This window comes from Cyanistes caeruleus, chromosome 5 (assembly GCF_971803275.1).
Source record: "Cyanistes caeruleus chromosome 5, bCyaCae1.hap1.1, whole genome shotgun sequence".
Taxonomy (NCBI): domain Eukaryota; kingdom Metazoa; phylum Chordata; class Aves; order Passeriformes; family Paridae; genus Cyanistes; species Cyanistes caeruleus.
The window spans coordinates 43,945,754-43,967,838 of NC_141705.1; the positions used below are offsets into that span (position 1 = coordinate 43,945,754).

The following is a 22,085-nucleotide window of genomic DNA, read 5'->3' on the forward strand; positions in this document are numbered from 1 at the left end:
AGTACAAAATAAGCAGTTCTGAGAAATAAAAGATGGTTGCCATTTAACCTATTCCTAAGCCAGCGTGGGTAAGTGATCAACCATCAATGTCACTGTACAATGAACGCAACCTCCCTCTCCTCCTTCTGCAGTCCATGAGATACCAAGGGCAGCCAGCACGTATGCCAGGTAACACTGACATCTCAAATTTGCCATGAGAGAGGGCTGCGACTTTTGACACTACTGCTCCTGCCAAAAAGATGAGGAAAGGGGATGAACAAGATTTTCTCCACTCTGTTCCATCAAACTCAATTTATTTCAAATAGTATTTCAGCATGAGTAGCCTCCCTTGCCCAGCTTCACCTCTACCTATTCTGTTGGGTACTCCATCTTTCTTCTCCCTGTGCAGCAGGGAATATGGGAACAAGTCAGCTCTTCCCATTAGAGACCAGAGCAGACAATGGAGAAAGGACGTGACCAAAGGGGACAAGCAAACAGCAAAACATAAAGTCTTACAAAAAAATGAGAGGGGGCACTGGGGAAAGATCGAGAAAATAAAACATCCTTCAAATTGCTGAATGTTTTGCTGTCCTTCTAATAGCTGAAAAGCTTTTTGAATTGACAGGCTGCAACACAGCACTTTCTGACAACTGCAATACAAAGCCATGAAAAATTGATTTGTTTCATTAACATTTTAGGACCTTATTAGCAGGAACGAAATTGACTGTCAAGGCATTTTAAGGGAGAGTCATGGTGTAATGAGCTCAGTGCGAATTATCCTCATCCCAGAATAGAAACAGGCCTGTCACTGAGTAACCAAGCCCAGAGTCTACCTTTTGGTTATTTTTAATTCTACCCCTTCAGCCGTATCTGCCACAAGCACTTTTTCAGTTTGCCAAGGCAAGGCACCAGCTGGAGAGAAAGCTGCAGCCAGCCCCAACCTCTCTGTTCTCACCCAGTGACAGCAAGAGACAACTGCACACAGAGCATCCACCTGAACACTAGACACCACTGGCTGCAGACAGCCCAGACAGCAACAATTCCCACCAGTCTCAGCCCATCTTTCCAAAAAGTAATTTCAAAGCTATTACTCCTCCATCACAAAGGAGGTGCTGACCCTTTTTTTGTTCAGACGATTAGCACACTGCAGGTCCAACTAAACAGGAAAAAAAAAAAAGCAGTTTAGAGAAGTTCTCCAAGTCATTATTACAATAAACAGTTAACAGGCAGGGTCCACTGAAGTCTGCAGGGAATACCAGGACTGGTTACCATCCTGCTACCTCTGTCTCTCTGTGTTTAGGTCACAACACATTAATAGGTGGCCATGTGAAAAGCCAGCCCCCAGAGCAGGCCATAAAAGACCCACTCATAAAAGTCCCACTGACTTCCAGCCTTATGCAACTGATGAGACAGAGCCAAGACTCCGCCTGCCCTTTTGCTAAATTCAGAGAATTAGTCAAGTCTGTGAGACATTTTTCCTCACAATAGTCTAGCTACTAATATTGAACACAGAACTGGCTGATTGTTTTCTGCCTGCTCCAACACAAAAACTAGAAAGCCTCAATGCAGGTACTACATGGTGCACTTGAGGAAAAGCAAAAGGAAGCACCTGATGCAGACTGCTGCAATACAAGGGTTCACAAGCAGATCAGACCATTAACTGGAAAAGTGTCCTTAAGCATTACTAAAGAGACAAATCCATGTGCTGATGTCATCTGTTGATGACAGACTAAGGCTGGGGGAGCGCTTGGGACAAGTTTTTTCCCCTGATGGCTTACTTTTTTTCCCCACAAGATGTTCATGCATGCCGTGGTTGAAGGTAGGATTCTGGCTATGAAGCCACTCTTCTAGAATTTGACAGATTTCCAGCTGGGAAGTGAAAAATCTGGAGTTTTCCCTTGTACAACCTTTTACACTCTGTCACAGCATCCTTTCTTGTCTTCTTTTATTTTTTCCTAATTTTTATTTTTTTTAAATTTACTTGCCTTTTGCCAGCCAAGAAAAAGGAGAACAAACCAAAACACAAATACAAGAATTGCATCTACATTTTCTGCCCAACAGTTTTCTCTGAGATTAAATAAACTCCTTTCTGGGTAGAAGTAACTGGACTCCATGAGTTGCTGTTGCCTTAGGGCCATTCCAAGATTTCAGTGTGTTTTGCAAACTGAACTGGACGGAGCTGTATTTTCAAACCTGTGGTGGTAAGTATTCTCTCCCAGATCACTTAAGGTGAGATGCACGCGCAATATTCCTCTGTAAAGCTATTTTGGTCACCCTAAAACACTCGCTGTTCATTAGGACAACCACAGAGCCCGCTTAAACACAGGAACCTTTCTTTTTTTACCCTTCAACATCGACTGGTCTAAGGAGAGAAATCTTTACACCAAAGGTCCTGCATATATTCAAATGTTAAATCAAGTGTTTTACCTGGTTATTGAACCAACTTGAACTCACCCCTGCTCTAATCTATCAACATGACTTTGTATTGAAGTCACTTTACTGGTGAATTTGGTCTATGCACATACATCACTAAATTTATTCTAGGCTCGTGCTTAATGGGAACAAAATGCCTCCTTGGCTTTTTTTCTTCAAAGCTATCCACTTTATACATAGTAATAACTAACCTCACACTGCATGCTGTCCACAAGTATGGCTTTAGCTGACCAGGAAGCTGCAGGATCAGAGAAGTTTCCCTAATTATAAGGACATCAGATGTAACTTCCTTCTTTGCATATATTTGTTTCATTTGCACTCTAGTTTGTTAAGTACATCCTTAGTCAAGTGTTTTTTCCTTGTGAAACAGAATGTGATGTAGATTTGCATAAAGCTATATGGCTAAAATCAGAGGGAGCAGAGCATTGAGACCAGTGGGCAATTCTCCTCTTGGTCTCATGCATAAGTCCACTATAAAAGCATTGCTGATGCACATGGAAGTGCCCAAGCAGCACTCCACAGAGCTCAGAGCCTGAGTCTCCCTATGCCAGCAGAAGTGGAAACCTGATTTTTGTTTTGAATCTGCTCTATTTGTTTGGCTTGAAGTATCTTTTGTTATTACGAAAATTGCTGTCTTTGAAGTTTGAGTGGCCTGCTGGCTTTCTCTTGCTCAATGGTAGAATAAAGCTCCATCTGTCCTTTTACTATTAACAGCTTTCACTTGCTCCCTTTTCCAAAGGGAATGAGAACTTACCTTTTAACTTTTCTTTTTGTGTTGATTTGTGATTCCTTAACATTTTAAATAATTTAACCACTGTTTTCTGAACCCTCTCATTCCCCAATATCAAAACAGACGACAGACAACTAATTGCTGTAATTCAATGCAATAGCTAGCTTTTTCTTACAAATATCTTTTTCCCAATGAAAAGTGCTTATTTATGAGCTTAATACTATAGACTGTTTCATTATCTCTGCTGAGACCAATGCTTATTGCTTTTTATTTTACCATTGGAATGCCTTCCAGTGAGAAATCATGCAAATATAGAAACAATAGCATTGCAACTTAACTCTTATGAAGTTCATTGCCTGCTAAATGCCATCTGGTCTGGGTTCTCAGTGCCCAAAAGTCAATTGCAGCATCCATCTTTGCTGTTTAAAAATCACTTCTATGGTAGTCACGTTTCTTACTGGACAGGAAGGAGCTCTGGGGCCCAGAAAGAACTCATCAGCCTCCAAGTGCTGCCAGGAGAACATTGATCTGCTCCACCATTTCCTCTACTCCCCTGGACCTTTCCCTCATAGGAAATTCTGTCCTAGAGTCCCAGAGCTCTCTCCTGGTCCCGTCTGTGCTGTAAACCAGTATTACTTGTAGATTTCTACCAGGTGGATAATTCTGGGTACTTATTCACCAGTGTCCTTGTAACAGAGCCCTGACCCCCTCCTCCTTCAGGTGTTTTATCAACTCACCTGAACTGCAAGCTTACTGGCTCTCCTCTGCATGCCATCTGTCTTGGGGAGAAACCACCTTAAAACTTCCAAGTCATCAACTTACACTGATCAAAGAGGAGACTCAGGGACATCTTAAGCATACATCGGATGTATCCCAAGAGTGAGGACTATTAGGATTGAAAAAGAACAGGAAGCAGCAGGATTCTTGTTCTCAAATGCCAAGTGCCAGAGTTCAGGTCCCCAATTATGCTTGCTCTGAGGGGAGGTGAAGCAGGTGTAGTAGCTCAAGAGGTGGCTACTGCTAGAAAAGTGGGGAAAATGCTGGCATACTGAAGAAGAGGATACATTTCAGAGCTACTTAAAGAGTTCACATGCTGTTTTAATCAGTGCACTTTCCACAAAACAATGGCAGAGCAACAGCCAAAGAAATAAGGTCAATCACACACATGGTATGCCACTGCCATTCCAAAAGAAATAAATGCTGCACTTTGTCCAGGTCGACAGTTTGTTCTGAGATGCAGAAGGCCCTAGAGGACTACCAGTGTTTTGGACACAGAGGGTTAAAAGACAAGGCAGAAGCCAGACTGTCCAGACTTCCTTCTCTCCAACACCAGAATCTTGCTCTATGAGTGAAAAATTCTGAGAAAGCACAGACCTACAAGCTGCTTCTATCTGTGCATGTAAGGATTTTACATGCTTGGTGCTAGTGGAAATGAGTCTCACAGTTCTGGACTTCACCAGCAACCACCTGGGAGCCAGACAGAGGCACCTGCCTCCCTCCTCCCTGAGCTGATCCCCCCCACCTCCCTCAGTCTCCTGCATTTTGTTCTTAAATGCTCAAGCCACTAGAACAGCCCTCCAAGCAAGGCAAAGCTTTATTAAAAATGACTTCTGATTAAAAAGGGGTTTAAATCCTTTTGTAATGATGACCGGATTATCCGCATCACGCAGCATTATGCAACCGAGAATAAAGCAAGCACTGAGCAAGGGGTAAAACAGCTGTCTCCAGCAGAACCATAACTTTGTGGGTAGTTCTTAGTTCCAGTGCTCACCTGCAAGATTGAGATGGAATCAGGTGCTCTTGGTACATGCCAAAGAAGCAGGATCATGCACAAAACTTGTATGATGCAGCAGCTGCAGAGCAGAGGCTGATTTGTGACACAGCTTTCAAACAAAGGTGCTATTTCAGGGAAATACTGATGCTAAATGCTTCAGAAAGCACAGCAAAAAGTAATAAACTCTGACCTGAAGCCTGGGCATGGGTCTGCCATAAAACATGACAACTTGTGTTGGCACACTGGTGATAAACCAGAGGCTGGTCAAAAACTGCCTTCCAGCTGCCCAACCTCACTACAAGGACCAGGCTTCCAGCATCCACCCTGGTGTCCAGGGGCAGGAGCAGCCATGCAATAAGCACCTCCTCTCATCACATCCTCTCCAGCCCAATAGTTGGTAGGGGTGGGGTTCTTTATTTAACTTTTTTTTCTTTTTTAAAAATGTGATCCCTGTCTGAATCACTAACCTGAACATGATCTTGTGATATTTGGCAACATTTTCTTAACACTGTGTTAAACCTCACTGTAGGCACTCAAAAATGTGCATGTGCGTATGTACATAACATGCTAAACACTTCTGTCAGACAAGTAAGATGTGATTTATTTCAAAGAAGGACAAAGAACAAGTTAAAACTAAAAGCTTCAAAAGCTTTATGGTAGCTTTCCATTACAAAAGACACAGAGAAAGGTAATTGTTTTTTTCTGATCCCAAGGGAAGGTTCCCAAACTTTTCTTTCATCCAAGGAAGTCTTTAGTTTGGCTGAGCCTTTGAGGCACAAACACATTGCTTAGGAAAAGACGCACACAAGACTCAACTCTTGTTTATTTCAGCACCTCACCCTAGGAAGGCTCCAAGCTGACCACAGCAGCCACTTGCTGAGCTGAATTATTTGCCTATGCAAGCATCAGTTAAGATCTTGCCAAAATCCAGTAATCATCACCTCAGAGGCTTAGAGCTCCCTCTGGGCACACACATGCTCCTTTGAGAAACTACAAACTTCTTGCTTACTCAAGCTGCCATGAAAACGTCACCAATGCTGGGTCACAGCATAATCCTTCACATGACAGCATGAGTGACAGCATACCTGCCCAAAACTCCTGACAGTACAGGTTCAGGTATGCAGAACTGGCTGGACCTTTTAGTGAGGACAAAACACACTGGAGTTTCACTCCCTACATAGCCCTCTGGCACCATCGTGAACCCGACAAAATCCCTTGGAGGTGACCAAAGTTCCAGAGTGAGGCTCATGTTGCCTCCATTTTCACCCATTGAAGATTTCTACACAATTGTCCACCAGAAGCTTAAAATTATGATAAAGTAAGAAATAAATTCTAGCTCAGCAGATTTCTAGGATATTGAGGTCAGCAAAAAAAAGGCATCTCTCCCAACATCCCAGTTGTCTTCCTTCATCTCAATATGAAAGCAGGCGTGGGATGTTCGGAAACAAGTCAGAATGCTGTTGAAGGAGAGCAGTTAGCTATAATAAAATATGAGCTTGAACCTCCACAGAGAAAGTTTTAGCAAAGGAGATAGCTTTAAAAACACCCAAACAGAAACCCCAAACCAAAATTAGTAAGAAAGTTTGAAAGCTTGAATTACATATTCCCGACACCAAGAGCTAAAGGTGCTCAGCAGGGCATGATTGCACCAGTGCTTTTTCCAGGCAGGGATGGCTCAGTCCTGGTCCTAATGGTGTACAGTGAAAGATCCATGTACTAAAGAGACCTATTAAACCAAAGTCATGACTAGTTTTCACATAAACTCCGATTGTGTCTTCTACTTTGCTGCCAGTCAAGCATCTTTCCTATACTGTCCTTGAATGTGGAGGATGAGTGAAGTAATGGGGGGTGTGTGTTAAAATCGATCACCACTCACTACATTTACACTACATCTACAGAATGTTGAAGAAGTTCAGAGCCATCAATGCTCTGAGCCCCAGAGACCCGCTACTGAGCGGGCAGGGCTCAAGAGAGCTGAGCAGGGCTGTAAGGGGGCCCCAACATAGCACTGGCACATGCTCAGCATGAGCAGGCTGCCCTCAGAGCCCTGAAGCTGCAGCACAGCCGCCTGACTTCACAGAAACAAATTTCTTTCACACTGTAGCCATCACTTAGTGCCCAACCAAAATAGATTTAAGCTGTTCCATAGTAAAAATAACAGCGACCAAGAAACATTATGTCAGATCACAGGAAGGGGAAGCTCTTTTTTGTTAGATTTTCTAAATTTAGCCACTTTGATATACCAGAGTCATATGCATATGAGAATTTTCCAAATCTAGTGCATGCATCACTGTCTGAAATAAGAGCATGAAAATCTCTCGGACAAAGAAAGAGGCTGTTCAAAAGGAAGATTTAGAGAAATGCACAGGGAGCTGAAAACCCATCTGATTATGCAACGAGTGTAAGTAGGCCTGGTGCTTGCTGCTGACTCCCTGGTTTGGAAGCCTGCCACCAAGCACCCTCTGCTTCAACACATTCAACCCCATCCAGCAGTTCTGCCTATAAACTTGGGGTGGGTTAACCCTGGCTGGATGCCACATGCCCACCAAAGCCACTCTATCACTCCCTTCCTCAATGGGACAGAGGAGAGAAAATACAATGAAAGGCTCACTGAGATAAGAGCAGGGAGAGAACACTCACCAGTTGCTGTCATGGGCAAAATAGACTCAACCTTGGAAAATTACTTTAATTTTTTTACCAATCAAATCAGAGAATGATAATGAAAAATAAACCTAAATCTTAAAACACCTCTGCCCTACCTAGTCCTTCTTCCTGGGCTCAACTTCACTCCTGACTTTTTTTCCTCCTAATTTTGTCCACCTCCTCCCTCTCCAGTGGCACAGAAGGTCAGGAATGGGGTCTGCAGTCAGTTCATCATAGATTGCCTCTGCTGCTCCCTCCTCCTAAGAGAAGGACTCCTCACACTTTCCCCCTCTCTAGTGTGGGGCCCCTCCCACAGACTGCAGTTCTTCATGGACTTGGGTCCCCCATGGGGTTATAAGTCCTACCTACTCTAGTGTGGGCTCCTCTCTCCATGGGTCCACAAGTCCTGACTGTAGCCTGCTGCAGCACAGGCTTCTCAAAATGATCACAGCCTCCTTTGGCCATCTACCTGCTCCAGCTGCATTAGCTGCTGCAAAGGGTTTTGGTTTTTTTCCCCTTCTTATATGTTATCCCAAAGGTACTACCACCATTGCTGATGGGCTTGGCCTTGGCCAGTGGTCAGTCTGTCTTGGAGCCACCTGGCATTGGCTCTGTTAGAGAGATGGGAAAGCTTCCAGCAGCTTCTCGCAGGAGCAAACTTTGTAGGGCTCTACTCCTGCTACCAAAAACCTTGCCATGCAAACCCAGTGCAAAAATAGTCACACAGCAAGAGCATAGGAAGCACCATGTAGACCAGCAGAAGAAACACAAAATTCTCTATCTCTTTCCCTCACTGCAATAGCACAGACATATAAAAAGGATAAGTTTGTCCATCTTCCCCAGCCTGGAATATCCTGGAAATGTGGAGAGGTCCACCTGCTTGTTTCTCTCTGAACACAGCATTCTGACTTCCTGAAGATAAAGTCCAGATGAGACTTCTCCAAGAAAGCCAACCCATGCAAAGGTCTACCCTTTGAATACGTTGAGCCAGAACTGACTATTCCAGCTCTCACTGCTTGCTCCCAGTTGGGCTGCTCAGCAATAAGATGGTGCAAGATGGAGTGACTCAAGGAGTGGGACAGAGACTGGCTGGCTCAAAGCCCACATTAAGGCAGTGGAGGCCAAGCCAGCAACTGTTCTCTCAACAACCTACAGCACACTTTAAAAAAACATTTTAGACCCAGAAACAGCTCCCTATCATTAAGTGAGAGTTTGGCACTACACAGCTGTTGCTCAGTCAGACACCAGTTTGTCTGGATTTGCAATTTCCCATGCCCCTTGGCTACTCCCGGGTGCGTCTGCAATTTGCAAGACGCCTTCTGTAGAGCAGATCTCTCAAAGGCTTGCAGAGAAGTCCGGTTGCCACCCTACTGTCACTTCTCCTCCTGCTCTTGTGCGTCCCATCATGGCTAAATTCCTCTGCTAAGGAAGGTCATTGCTCCTGTGAGCCACTCACAGCTTCACAGATGAAGAATTTCAAAAGTAAGGGGACAACTCAGTTACGTAGCTGTCTCAAGTCCCCCTCTAGTCCCACATACACAAGGTCACAGCTGTTCATCTTTTTTTGGGGAAAAACAAACAAAAATTATACATAAACAACTTGAACTATTCCCTATCACACATCACAATAAATACAGCTGCATATTATTATACATTTGAGAATGTAATCCTGAAAAGTGCAAAGATCAGCAATTTGACAGACAATCATGCTATTTTCCCCATAATGTAGTAAAAGAGAACATGTGTACAGACTGGTGAGTTAGATAAAATATAAATATAGAGAGAGGGTGGAAAGATAGAAACTCAAGTGTCGGGAAGGTCAAGATGACTGCTTATCAGAATGGATTTCTATCACCATCCTTTGGTACTTCATTCTTTATTGATCTCAGTTTATCTGAGAATTTAAATGAGAGATGGAAATGCAACTGTTCAGACATGGCCAGCAGGAATATTTAGAGTACGAGACTGATGTCAGGCAGCCATCCTCAGATAGAGGTCCCTGCCTCCTCATCCTCCACACTGTACAGCCTGTGCATTTCAGCCCTGCACATTGCTAACTTCTTGCTTTCTAACACTATGTGTTCAGACAAAAACTGCTTGCCATCCATACCTGACTGCTGCTTTAAGGAAAGAGGCCACAGGGAGTGGAGAGAGGTACTAAATAGCCAGCAACAGAGTTCCACAACAGCTAGAGATGCAGCAGTGAGCTGCTGCACCATGCAGACTTGTGGTCTGTACTGCAGGACAATTTTGCAGTTCTGCTGTGTCCATCATAAACTTTCAGAAACAGCATGATAAAGATGCCTTTTTCCTCTGCTGCAAGAAGCTCACCTCTGTATATTGCCCATGTAGCAAGGGGGCGGGGGGGTCATCTCCCTAAATGTGAGAACACTTGTTTTGGGATAGCTTTGGAACAAATCAGCCCTTCTAGCAGTCCTCTGCTGCCAACCTTGCACTGATACAGAAGAACCAAATGCACTGCACACATCTTTCAAAGTCAAGCAGGGACAAATCACTGTACACCTTCAATATTTTTCCACTGTGTGGTTTCATGGGGCAGAAAGCACTAGATGCACTGTAAGTAAATTAGGTCATGCACCTCTGTCTCAAATCAAACCCTGCAGATTTTGATGCTGTGGAAACCACAGCCAATTAATTTTTCAGGAAGTTCATAAACAACCCTACCCTGCTGCATGGCAAGATCTGTCCCTTATCAGATACCACTGCTCACTGGGTATTGCTGGAGAAAAAAACAGCTGCTAAAAATGTAAAGAATATGCTCCAAGAGGAGTTCAGCACACAGACTGGAAAGTTACTATGTACAGATCATTCAAGAAACAAGTAAAGTGTGCCATAATCTTGTATTCTGTTAGAACAAAAGCCTACATATTAATATTAATTTTATCACCAGTAATTTGTGGGCATGAGGCACTTAAATCCCTGTCCTACCACTGTTGTACCTTTGTTTTGTTCCTCACACATTGTAACAGGAAGAGACTGAAAACTCTACAGAAAGTGAAGGGTACTGTGAATGAAGGAGGAAGGAGCTTTACCAGAACAGTGCCAGTTCCTTCAGATAACACAAATAAAAATGCTTCTCTGAACTGGACTCTTGGCAAACATCACCCTAAAACTGGGTAAAAGAGATATCCCGGTATTGCTTTCATAAAGAGTCTTGCAGAAATGCACTTAGACCAGCTTGCAAAATGCCACTAATAAAAGCCCAGCAGAAGTCTCGCATCATCTTATCAGCACAATTCAATGTATCCTAGATCAACAATAATACAGCTGCTTCCTGGAGTGTTCAAGCACCAAATCTGAGTCAGCACTTGGCAATACAAGGCAGGTCTGAACAGGATTTGAGATGGAACTTTATTTTGTGCTGAAGGTTACTTGCCCTCAGAGTTCAGTTTAGTCTGACCTTCACAAAGTACTCAGTTTAATGGACTTAACTCCACAAGCTCCAAAGCACCTTGCTCATCTCAAAACTGTTGTTTGGTTCATGCAGAGCTTGCCATGGTTCAACTGCCAGTTCAAAATTAATGCTACCTTATAAAGTCTGTAGGTCCTAGGCCATTTCCACACTCATCCCCCAGGAATCCACAGCTAATTCTAGTAATGAGTGTACTCAGTACACCTTTGGGTAAAGCTCAGAGCTCTTGAAAATGACCACTGGGAAAACAAAAAAACAAATCTGAAATTAAGGTCTTGCTTTAAACCACAACCAACTCCAGCAGGCAAGCACTCCAGCACTCACAGCTCAGTCTTGAGCACAGCCTCCATCCACTGGGCACAGACAAGTCACCCCTAACCACAGAACCTGCACAAGTCTGAAACCACGGTACCACTGATCATGTTGGCAGCCCAATCAGCCTTACCACCAAGCTTCAGCCAGGAAAATACTACAAGTGCAAGTCTTTAGTCCAGCAGCCTCCTGAAGAAGAACCATAAGCACTCAAAGGTGGGGATGTTCAACCCATCTGAACATCCCAAATTAAATTTCTAACAAAGCCAACCAGACATTTTCTTTCACAGGTCTTGTAACTCCTGATCTCAGTTCTTACATCTGGTTCCCCAGAAAGAAACTGCTAGAGGACAGAACTCTCCCAGCTGGTCTAGCTGGAACAAAGGTCACATTCACACAGGTGACCTTGCCATTCAAGACTGTAAACTTCATCCATGCAACAGCTTCTAAAAACACCACATCTTCCTCATCCTCTGAGTAAGACAGCTCCTTCATGGTCACCAAAATCCCATCATCTCTCCTGATGTAGGCAAGACCACCATGTAACACACCATGGAGGCAGGCTGAGACTCCTGTAACCCAACTGTAATACTTTCTCAGACACAGGTAAGCTCTTAGCTAGTCAAAAGCACTGACATATTTTGTTTGCAGCAGAGGAATTTGGTGGTTATAATTTACATAGTACTTTAGGCACTCCCTTCCCACTCCTTGTTCCTACAAGGAGCTCCCTGAAATAGGCATCCCACAAGCTCCAAAACACCTGAGAAGAGGTGATCTTATTTGGCACCAGCCTCACAGTTGTCCACATCTGTGTAACAAGTACAGGTACCATAAATAAGGAGAGGGAGATAAAAGGACATAAAGGATAAAAGGACATCAACCCCCAGAACACAATTTTGTTTACATATCAACAGATGTTATTCCTCTATTCATAATGGGGGTGGGGGGGAGGTAGAAAAAAAAATTGTACACTGATGACTTCCAAGAATTCAAACCCCACAGAGGACTTTCCACTAAAGAATTTTTTCCTCTAGAGCATGCTAGGCTACCACAGTTGCCTGCTAAATACTTCAAAAGCAATGGACACCATAGCATACAGGAGAATTACCTACCAGAGGCACTCTTATTTTGTTTTTAAACTGATACTGTTTTTTCACATCTTTATCCCAATGTCAAGTAACATCTTCACATCCCCAAATGACAACAATGATTCAGCACCGTTGGTGATTTTCCACCACCCTCTCCTGAGATGCATAAGGAGTAGGCCCCTGTAATAAACCTGCATGTGGATCATTCACGTGCTAAATCTCAACTAAATTTACATGGGAAAACTTTTCCCACTTCAGTGTTTGTAGAAGCAGGTCTCATATCACCAGATGTGTGAGCACACAAGACAGTGTAAAACATGTTCCATGACACCTGTGTCCTCATCATCTAAAGCAGCAAACAAATCAGTCCTCAGGTAATCAACTGACTCCAGAGAGGGAAAAACCTCCTTCAACAGCTTACCTCACCCTCACAGTCAGTAGCTTTTAAACAGATCTCATACAATGAAACAAAGAATCATTTCATACCCAGCAACTCTTTTATAGGCCATTTCCTGCAGAGACAAATTTCAGCTACTGTAATAAAAAACACAAACCAAAAACACAAAATAAAACAAAAAAAGTAACACACTGAAGGCCAAGAACTCTGCCTTGCCTCACTAACCAAACCAAAAAGATCCACTCAACCAAATCTAGCATCTCCCTGGTTCAGATCAAAGTCCAAAGGCTCAATGCCCAGAGATGACTCCCATGGGGAACAGGTCATGGCAAGACAAACCAGAAGAGCTTCCCTGTACCACAGCTGACAAACCAGGAAAACTTTCTTTCAGCAGAAATGAATAGGAACTTTTTGTGTAAGGAAGAGGATTCCTTCAAGCAAGAAAGAGGATTTCTTCAAGCAGTGTTAAGTGTGCATGTTGCCATTCTAATTTCAAGTAATTTCAGCAAGTTCTATATTAAGAGCTTTAAAATAAAGCCCCCAAACACACACAATACAAGGTAACCAGACATTGCCAGACAGCTTTAAGAAGCATTCCCTCCTGTTCCTGCATCCTTCCAAGCCAGACTGCCAGGCACAAACCCAGGTCTGCACTGACTATTTCAGTTCTCTCTGAAGACTGATTCCCACATCTGTACCCCACCAGGGACAGTCCCATAGCAGCCACCAACTCTGCATACCACACTCTTCCTCTGGCAATTTCTCAGCTTCCTCCAAGACCACAGAAACATCTGTTGTCCCTTTCAACATGTTGTTTAAATTAGAGGATGCCACAGCCACCAAACTAGAGGACTTCAAATAATGACCTTGCAGCACACAGGTTAATATGAAGGAAATCCCTAAAAATCTGTGGTGCCACATTAAGATACTCCTGTGTTTCTACACTGTTGCCTACAGCAAGTCACACCAGTCAAGGCTGTCACTTCAACAGCACAGAAATCAGCTCCAGTCAGTAAACTATCCATGCTAGAGCCACAGAATGACAGTAGTTTCCCTAAGTCCAGCAACCAATCTACGCTCTTCTTCTCCCAAATCCTGGGCCCTGGTCAGCTTCATCCTGCCACCCAGAACATCCACGTCCAAAGCTCACATGGTGCTGAAGTCTTGTCCCACTGTCTCCAATTATGCCACAGTACTCTGCTGAAACCACAGCCTTCAGGATAGTGTGACAACAGTCGCAAACCAGCCATAGCATCTACTTTGAAAGTCAAACAAAAAAGACTCCACCTGCAATCAGAGAAAATAGAAGGCTACCTAATGCTAATGTTAGGCTCTGTAACAAGCAGGTGTTACTCTACTGCAATTGTGTATGAAAAGAACCCCAGCTACTTAAAGCATGACTACAAAGTGGAATTAGACACCTGACGTGAGCCTTCCACTGAGCAGCAGCTCAGATTTTAAAACAACTTTCGAGTCCTTCTGAAAAAACCAGTCTCACCTGCTCTCACCTCACCTTGCATGGGGTGACTCGACAGCATGACACACCATAGTATCTTCCACCTCTCTGTCTCCTGACTCCATCCCAGCCACCAAGCAAGGTCATGGTAGCTTTTGACTCCAACGCAGAGCTGATGAGCATGCTTCATTTTGAATCGTGCATAAGGTGGCCTAGTTAACCCTGCTTTAGTCATGAAAGAGAGACTTGCAGGGGAACTCCACTATGACACCTCCATCTGTACCTCTTAAGGTGACTGGCAGTATAATCCCTGCTTCTGTTCACCCTCAGTGTGGGAGACAGGCAGAGCAGAGGCTTGTGATCTCCCTCCTCCCTGCTCTGATACTTCAAGAAGGGATAACAAGGCAGGTGGCAGATGCACACTTTCTCTCCACAGGAGACCTCTTGCTAGTCCTCCAGAGCCTTTCAAAGGTCCTCAATAGCTCTGGAGCATCCTTTTGGACAGGGGCTGCTAGGCTCACACATTACCTTTGCCCATGGCTTTCTATTTGTTGTCACACATCACCTCATCTTGTGACAGCATTTTGTCCACCTTCTGCAATGGACACAGACCCTGGCTTTCTTATGTCTACACTCACACAGCCCTTTCACAAAGCAGGAATAAAGGAAAACCACTGGTCAAACATGATCCCTCCCAGGCCAAACACCAGAAGAATCACGGACAGGACATCAGGACACTGTGTACAAAAGATGGTCTGGAAGAGCCTGGGGTGGCCCAGACCCAGCCTAGTACAGGGCAAGGAGAAACAGCAGCAGGCAGTAAAGCAGGTGCCTATGAATGCAAGCTTAGAAAATCCAATCACACTTGTCCAAACAAAGCACACGTGTCTACTATCAGACAGATGGCAAACCACCTCCACCCCCCAATCCCAAGTCACTTAATAGCTTACAGGACATGAATAACCTAAAAGCTCTCCAGTCTGGGGGCTAAAAGAACATCACATAAAAATGAGAGCATTTCACAATGCCTGTGATGACCCAACTGAGGCCTTACTGTCTTGGAGAGGTGAACCATTCCTGTTGGTCACTGAAAGATGGATATGACTTTCTTAGCCTGGCAGGGACACTTTTATTTCTATATAGTGCAAATGTAAAAGAAAAAAAAAAAAAAAAAATTAACGCACTGAATTGTTACCAGCCAAATGGATGACTGCAGCTTCAAAGCACACTGAGATTCCAGCTCAGATGCCAATTCAGTTACTGTTTCACACAGCTACAAAACTGTTTCAAACACAAAAACTTCCTTAAAAGGACCCTAACAAGGCATTTTTATATCACTTTCATTCACTGTTTGCAATAAGCCCTCAGAAAACTGAATCCAGAATCTCAATTTTTATTAACCATCTCTACACACAGTAGCCCTATTCCTAGATTATTTCTGTGCATATTATCAATGGAAGCTATAGTGTGCAGGACAGAGGAAAGGGAAGGAGAGGAAAAGCAAAGATTAATCCTTAACTTGTGAACACCCTTTTTGAAGGGGATTCTAATAAAAATTTTGGATGACCAAAGAATGCACCATCAGTTTCATGAATGACGACACAGATTGCACAACCACACAGAGAGCCAGACTGCACTTCCATTTTTGAGCACAAATTTGGCAGTGTCTACACAGAAATATTTCCCTTATTAAGGTCAACTGACTGCAAAGCACTTCTTCAGTGCAGTCCTAAAAAGCCCACAGACCTATTTAAGTATTAGGAGCATTGTAATTGCCAGGGATTTCCACTAAAAAGAGCTTGGAAAGAAACACAGACATCTCCCATACTACATATTTTCGAAACATTAGACCCCTCTCTTTCCTACACCTTGTCAAAAATGACACCAACCATGACTCACTTGCATGACAGCAAGCTTGGCAGCATGACTTAAACATGCACGCCTCCTGATCAACAAAATCGGGAGGAAAATAGTCTTGAGCTTCACGATTACCATTTAGGGGCTCCTAAACAGTCTTTTATTCATAGGGCAGATACACAGCAAGGAATATTTTAGATTAGATGCAGACATACAGGCCTTCCAAGTCAAATCACAGTTCACATTTTTCATATAGTCCAGATCAAACATGGTCTAGATTTAAGCATCATCCATGACAACAAGCAGGTTTCTCAGTAAATTAATTTAATCACTCTTTGGCATTTCCACAGATCAGCCTTGCCTTTTAAATATGTTTGTCTAGTGTCCTCCCAGCTGGAGTCACACAGTATCCATGTTTAAGAGAGCCATTCCCTGCCCCAAGGCAGGGTCACACCTGGGATACTATCCTGTGCCCCAGATAGCAAGGCCTGAATTCCTTGCTGGAGTGCCTCAAAAATGCTGCAACCCCCTTTCCACAGGCAGCATCACCCAGGTGCCATGTGGAGACCTGGCACACAAGCCCCAGCTCCTCCTGTGCTCATCACACTGCTTACCTGTGCCTTCCCTTCCAGCACACTTGGCCTGGCTCCCAGGTGAGAGCAATCCTTTCCCACCTCTAAGGAAACATATGTGACACAGCCAAGTCCAAAGGAAAAGGCCCTTCAACGCCCCTCTCAGGCTTCTGAACCCACTCTGACCATCACTGGGGTGAGCAGCAACACCAACAGCCTGTGGACGGTCTGACTCCTCTGCAAATTTCCCATTTAAAGCATCATCTCCTCACAGGGAGAAAAGGGACAGCCACAAAGCATTCACCAGTTAAAAATAAATAAAGGAGATGTGTGATTGGAGACTGTAATTCACAAGTTAAATCTTCAATAGGTGCTGATCACACCGTCACACTGCACATCCACTGTGCAGCAGTCAAGTCTGCTGTCTTGACTAATTTTGGCAGGTTTTTGGGGACGGTTGTTGGAGTTTTTTTCATGGGTTCTGTGGCAGGTTTGGCTTTTATAGTTTCCTGGGGTTTTCTTTTTGGAATGCAGATCACACTGCCTTACACATGAGCAGCAAGTTATCACACAGCATGTCTCACAGCATGAGACCCCCCCAGTCCCATGGCTCTTACATAAGTGAGCAGTTAGAGGGAGATACGGCTGATGGAGCCAGGACTCAGGCTGAGGAGCAAACTGCATCTCCTTATTCTAAACATCCAGAGGGAGAAAAACCCAATAAAAAACCCAAGAAACCAAACCCCAAAACAACCCCAAAAACCTCACACCTTATTAATCACATTTGCTTAAGAACAAATTCAGCACCACTGCTTGCTTTAAGTCAAATAATGCTACAGTTCCCTGCACAATTTCAGGCTACCTCTTAATGGTCCTGTGGTATTCCAACACACCTCCAACATGGTTGTTAAAATGCAGATTTCTGGAGCATTGCTCACAGTCCAGAGTGTGTTTTGATTTCATGCAGATTTACACATCAAAGCACCTTTCCCATGGCACCCTGCAAGCCGCAGAGCAAACCCAAGTGGAGCAGGGAGGACACTAGTTAGGAGGCAGTACCTGCATACACAAAGTAAAACAGATGCTGCTGGGAAACATCACCGATAAAAATCACAGCTTTAGAGGTGACAGCTTTTTAAAGCAACATGACCAGTCACGTTCCAGGGGAGAGAGGTTATGCTTTTTTCGTTTGAGGAAGGGAGAGAGTGGAAGGGAAATAAAATGCTCTTGAGAACAGCTCCAAAAGGCAGAGTCTGGGAATCACTTCTAGGTGAGACACTTAAACAAAGAAGATGGAGTATTTTCTCTTCAGGGAAGAATGCCTCCTGCTAGAGACAGGGCTCAGAGAAAGCTCTTTTTACACAGGGCTATGGAGACCAACACACCCATTGTCTACCAGGAGGAGCTTTCCTGCATTCAGAGAGACTGCAGCATAGGCCAGGTTTTGGGGGTGGAGGGTTGAAGGGGGGGTCAGGGAACACCTGCAATGTTTTATGCATCTCTATTCATGTTTACAAATAGCTCCAAGGAAGTGGGAGCTGCAGGGTAAAAGGAACTAGGGGGAAAAAAATCCCCCAACACCACAATCCCATTCAAACGAATCAAAACAAGGAGGACAGGTCAGAGACTTTTCAACAATAGCACCGCCAACCCTCAGGGCCAAAACCCAAAAAGCAGAGAGAAAAGGCGCAGACAAAGGGGAATGTAACACCCCCTTCTCAGAATAGTATTATTTTAAGCCTGTCTCCTTGGAGCTACCCTAATATTTTCTCTCATGACTCAAACCACCAGGGAAAGGAGAGCAGAGAAGGAAAAAAAAAAAAAGAAAAGAAAAGAAACAGAGCTAGGGCTGACCTCATAAGACACCTTTCTAGAAGGGGCAAAGCTCCAGAAGAGATGAAAAGAGAGCTGGGCTGTGCCTTACCTGGAAAAGTGTGTGGGTTGGGTGACCCTCTTTTAAGGCACTTTGAACAGAGGACATGCACAGTGTAGTACAGGCCCGGCCATTCCTGGAGCAGGACATTCAGTTCTTCCACTAAAGGCGTAATAGCTTGCCAAGCTGTCCAGATATTTGGTAGGGACGCATGACTAGCGATAGACAGAGTGTCTGGCTGCAGAGCTCCCCTGGCAGGCCGGTAACTCACCACCACAGGCACCTTTCCCCGGTAGGCATAAATCTGGTATTTGCCATCTGACCGCTGAACCACGTGGCTGTTAATCTGGACACTGTAGCGTGCAAACAAGCCGGGTGGGAAAATGAATGGAAAGCTATATTCAATCTGCAGCTGCTCGACCACGAAGGACTGTCCGCTCAGATTGGTGCCGTTGATCCACGCCTCTGCGTGGGGCACCTCGTTTTTCACGTAGCAGGGAAACTTGTACCAAGCAGCCGCCCCATTTAAGGGCTTGCATTTGGGTTTGTTGACACAGTAACATAGCCCCATCTTCTCCAGCAGCTCCAGAATGAGCTGCAGATCCTCCCGACTCTGGACGTGGGGCTTAAGAAGGAGACGGATAACATGGGCAGGAAGGAGGCCATGCAGCAAGAAGCCCTCCACGTAATGATGGAGCTGAGTGGTCCTCAGTTCATCAATCTGGGTGTCACTGAGCAGTTTCTGGAGCAGCACAGTGGCATCCCGCTGGCAAAAGACATTGAGGATGTCTATGAGCCGCGGCAGGTTGTGGAACACATACTCCCGCAAGGTGAGATGCTCCTCAAAGTAGAGCAGCTTTCCACTCTCGTGCAGGTAGGACAGGGCACTCTGCAGCCGATCCTCCGTCAGGCCTGCCTGCAAGCCTAGCCGGGCAGAGTCCCACCAGCTAAGCCACAACTGCTGAGCTTGAGGTTGGAAGTGCAGCTCCTCCAGCACTTGCCAGGACTTGGGCAACACCCGGTGCAGGTTTGGGAAGATATCTCGATGCTCAGCCACCGAGAGGAGCTTGTCCCGCAGGCGACGCACCTGGCAACGGTCCTGGCAGCTGAAAGGCAGCACCGGAGAGAGGATCTGTGGGCGGTGGTTGAGAAGATACTGAAACTGGGCTTTCTTTCGCCGCAAGTTCTTGTCTGAGACCCCGTAAAAGGCAGCATGCGGGCTGGAGCAGCGCAGGTCAAAGTCCTGTCCCAGAGCCTCATCCACCTGCTGGACTAAGCTCAGGAGTCCCTCAGCATCCCTCTTCTCCTGCTGAGCGATCTGGTGATGGATGTCCAGGCACTTCTCTTCCAACTCCCGCTCCGCACAGAGGTCAGCATGGGTTCCCACCATGCACACTACAGCATGGGGCACCTTGGAACTGAGCCAGTGTAAGAAATAGCCCACAGAAGGGTAGAAGTGCTGAGGGACGTAGGCACTCAAATTCACCACCAGCACATACAAGGCTCCAGGGGAGAGGAAGAAAGACTGGATCACATCATAGCTTGGGTCCCCCGCCAGCTCATACACAATGAATGTCAGGCCCCGCTCTGCATCTGCTGTCCAGTCCATCACCTCGATGCCCTTACTGCCTCCTGACAGTCCTAGTCCCAGTGGTACTCGGGGGGCATTGGGTGGCAGTGATGGTGCAGGGGATGTTTTGTCCCCTTTTGTTTGGTGAGAGGGCACACGAGAAGGGATATCCTGCCGCTCAACAGGGAGATATTCCACCTGCTGCATGACAGGTACCCGAGCTGAGGAATTGTCTTGAGGCTCCGGAAAGGGGCAACACCCAACTGTCACCCTCCCAACGTCCTGCTGTTGCCCAGAAAACCCTCTGTGCTGGGTGTTCCCTGCCTCCAGGCTTCCCATGTCCTCCCTCTGGTCATTTTCCTCCATGAGGCACCTTCTCAGCAGGGTCTTTCCTGCATCCTTTCGGCCCATAAGGACTAGTTTGAGGCGGGGTTTGAGGGCAGGCTGAGAGTGAGCCAGCTCCTGCTGGTAAGCTGCAATGTAGGGGATGCCTTTCATGCACACCTCATAAGGGGGCTGGATGAGGGGGTTGTCTTTTATCTTCCATAGGGTGACGCGGGAAAGCTGCCCGAAGCCCTCTGGCAAGATGGCGATCTGGTTGCCTTGCAGGACCAGCTCCTCTAGGCTGTGGAGGAGCACGATGGAGTCAGGCAGGTAGCGGATGCAGTTGTTGTCCAGCCAGAGAGTGCGGAGTTGGTGGAGCTGACAGAGGTGAGGGGGCAGCACGGTAAGCTGGTTGCGGCTCAGGTAGAGCTCCTCCAGACTGGGCAGCGCCAAGATGGCAGAGGGGAACTCCCCCAGCAGGTTGGATGAGAGGTTCAGCATCTTGAGCCGCTGTAGTCTGCCGAAGCCAGCGGGCAGCGCCTGCAGCCGGTTGCCGTCCAGCATGAGGCTCTCGAGGGCACTCAGCTGGCAGAGACCCTCGGGCAGGGACGCCAGCCCGGTGCCGCTGAGCCAGAGGATTTTGAGGCGGCGGAGGGCAGCGATGCCCTCGGGCAGGGCCCCGAGGTGGCGGTTGCCGGAACAGTCGAGCTCCTCCAGGGCGGCCAGCTCCAGCAGCGGGGCAGGGAAGGAGGGCAGCAGGTTGTGGTCGACGTCGAGGGTGCGGAGGTGCCGCAGACGGCCCATGCCCTCGGGCAGGCGGCGCAGGCGGTTGAAGCTGAGGTCGAGCTCCTCGAGGCAGCCCAGCTCGGTGAGGCGCGGGGGGAGCCCCGGGCCCTCGGCGCCCAGTTCGTTGTGGCTGAGGCTGAGCTTGCGCAGGCCCCGCAGCCCCGCCAGAGCCCCGCCGTCCCCCAGGCCCCGCAGCCGGTTGTGGCTGAGGTCGAGCTCGGCCAGGCGGCCCAGGTGGCGCAGGGCGGCGGCGGGCAGACGGCTCAGCCGGTTGCGCCGCAGGCTGAGCACCCGCAGCCCGCTCAGGGCGGCGCCCACCTCCTCGGGCAGCTCCTCCAGCCCCCTCCCGCTCAGGTTCAGCGCTTCCAGCTCCCCCAGCGCCGCCGCCGCCAGGGACGGGCGGCGAGAAGCGGCGGCCCCGGGGGGCGGCGGCGGCCCCCCCGGCGGCCCCGCGTCCGGCTCGGGCTCGGGCTCGGGCTCGCCGGGGCCGCCCCGCAGCTTCCGTGCGCGCAGGGCGGCGTCGCGCCACAGCCGCACCGCCTTCGGGGGCTCCGTCTGAGCCATGGCCGGGGGAGCGGGCCCCCGCCCCGCCCGACCCTACCTGCCGCCGCCGCCGCTGCTCGCCATGGGCGCGGCCGCGCTGCGCCTCGCCGCCGCCGCGACGGGCACGGGGCTCCCCGCGGCTCCGCGCCGGCACTGCCGCCGCGCCGCCCCGCGCACGTACCGCCGCCGCCGCCGCTGCCACCGCCCCGCCGGGGGCGGGACGCGGTCACGGCCCGGCCCCGGCAGCGCCGCGCCGCCCCCGCGCCGGGGAGAGCCGGCCCTGCCTCTGTGGGGACACCCCGCCCTTGCCGGCCG

General features: G+C 47.1%; 1 protein-coding gene across 3 annotated transcripts in view; it reads right to left on the reverse strand.

The window, feature by feature from the left end:
- MFHAS1 (multifunctional ROCO family signaling regulator 1) overlaps positions 1–21,830 on the reverse strand; it is a 34,883-nt gene extending 13,053 nt beyond the window's left edge. For 2 of the 3 annotated variants that reach the window (XR_015287557.1, XM_086891530.1), the window contains exon 1: positions 18,599–21,830. Coding sequence is in view for 1 of the 3 variants with exons in the window: in XM_086891530.1 (XP_086747656.1) it covers positions 18,599–21,791 (3,193 nt within the window). In the remaining 2 variants the exon portion in view is untranslated. The remainder of the gene's footprint in view (positions 1–18,598) is intronic. The other variant, XR_015287556.1, reaches the window with a different exon arrangement.
- Positions 21,831–22,085: the final 255 nt, after the last annotated feature.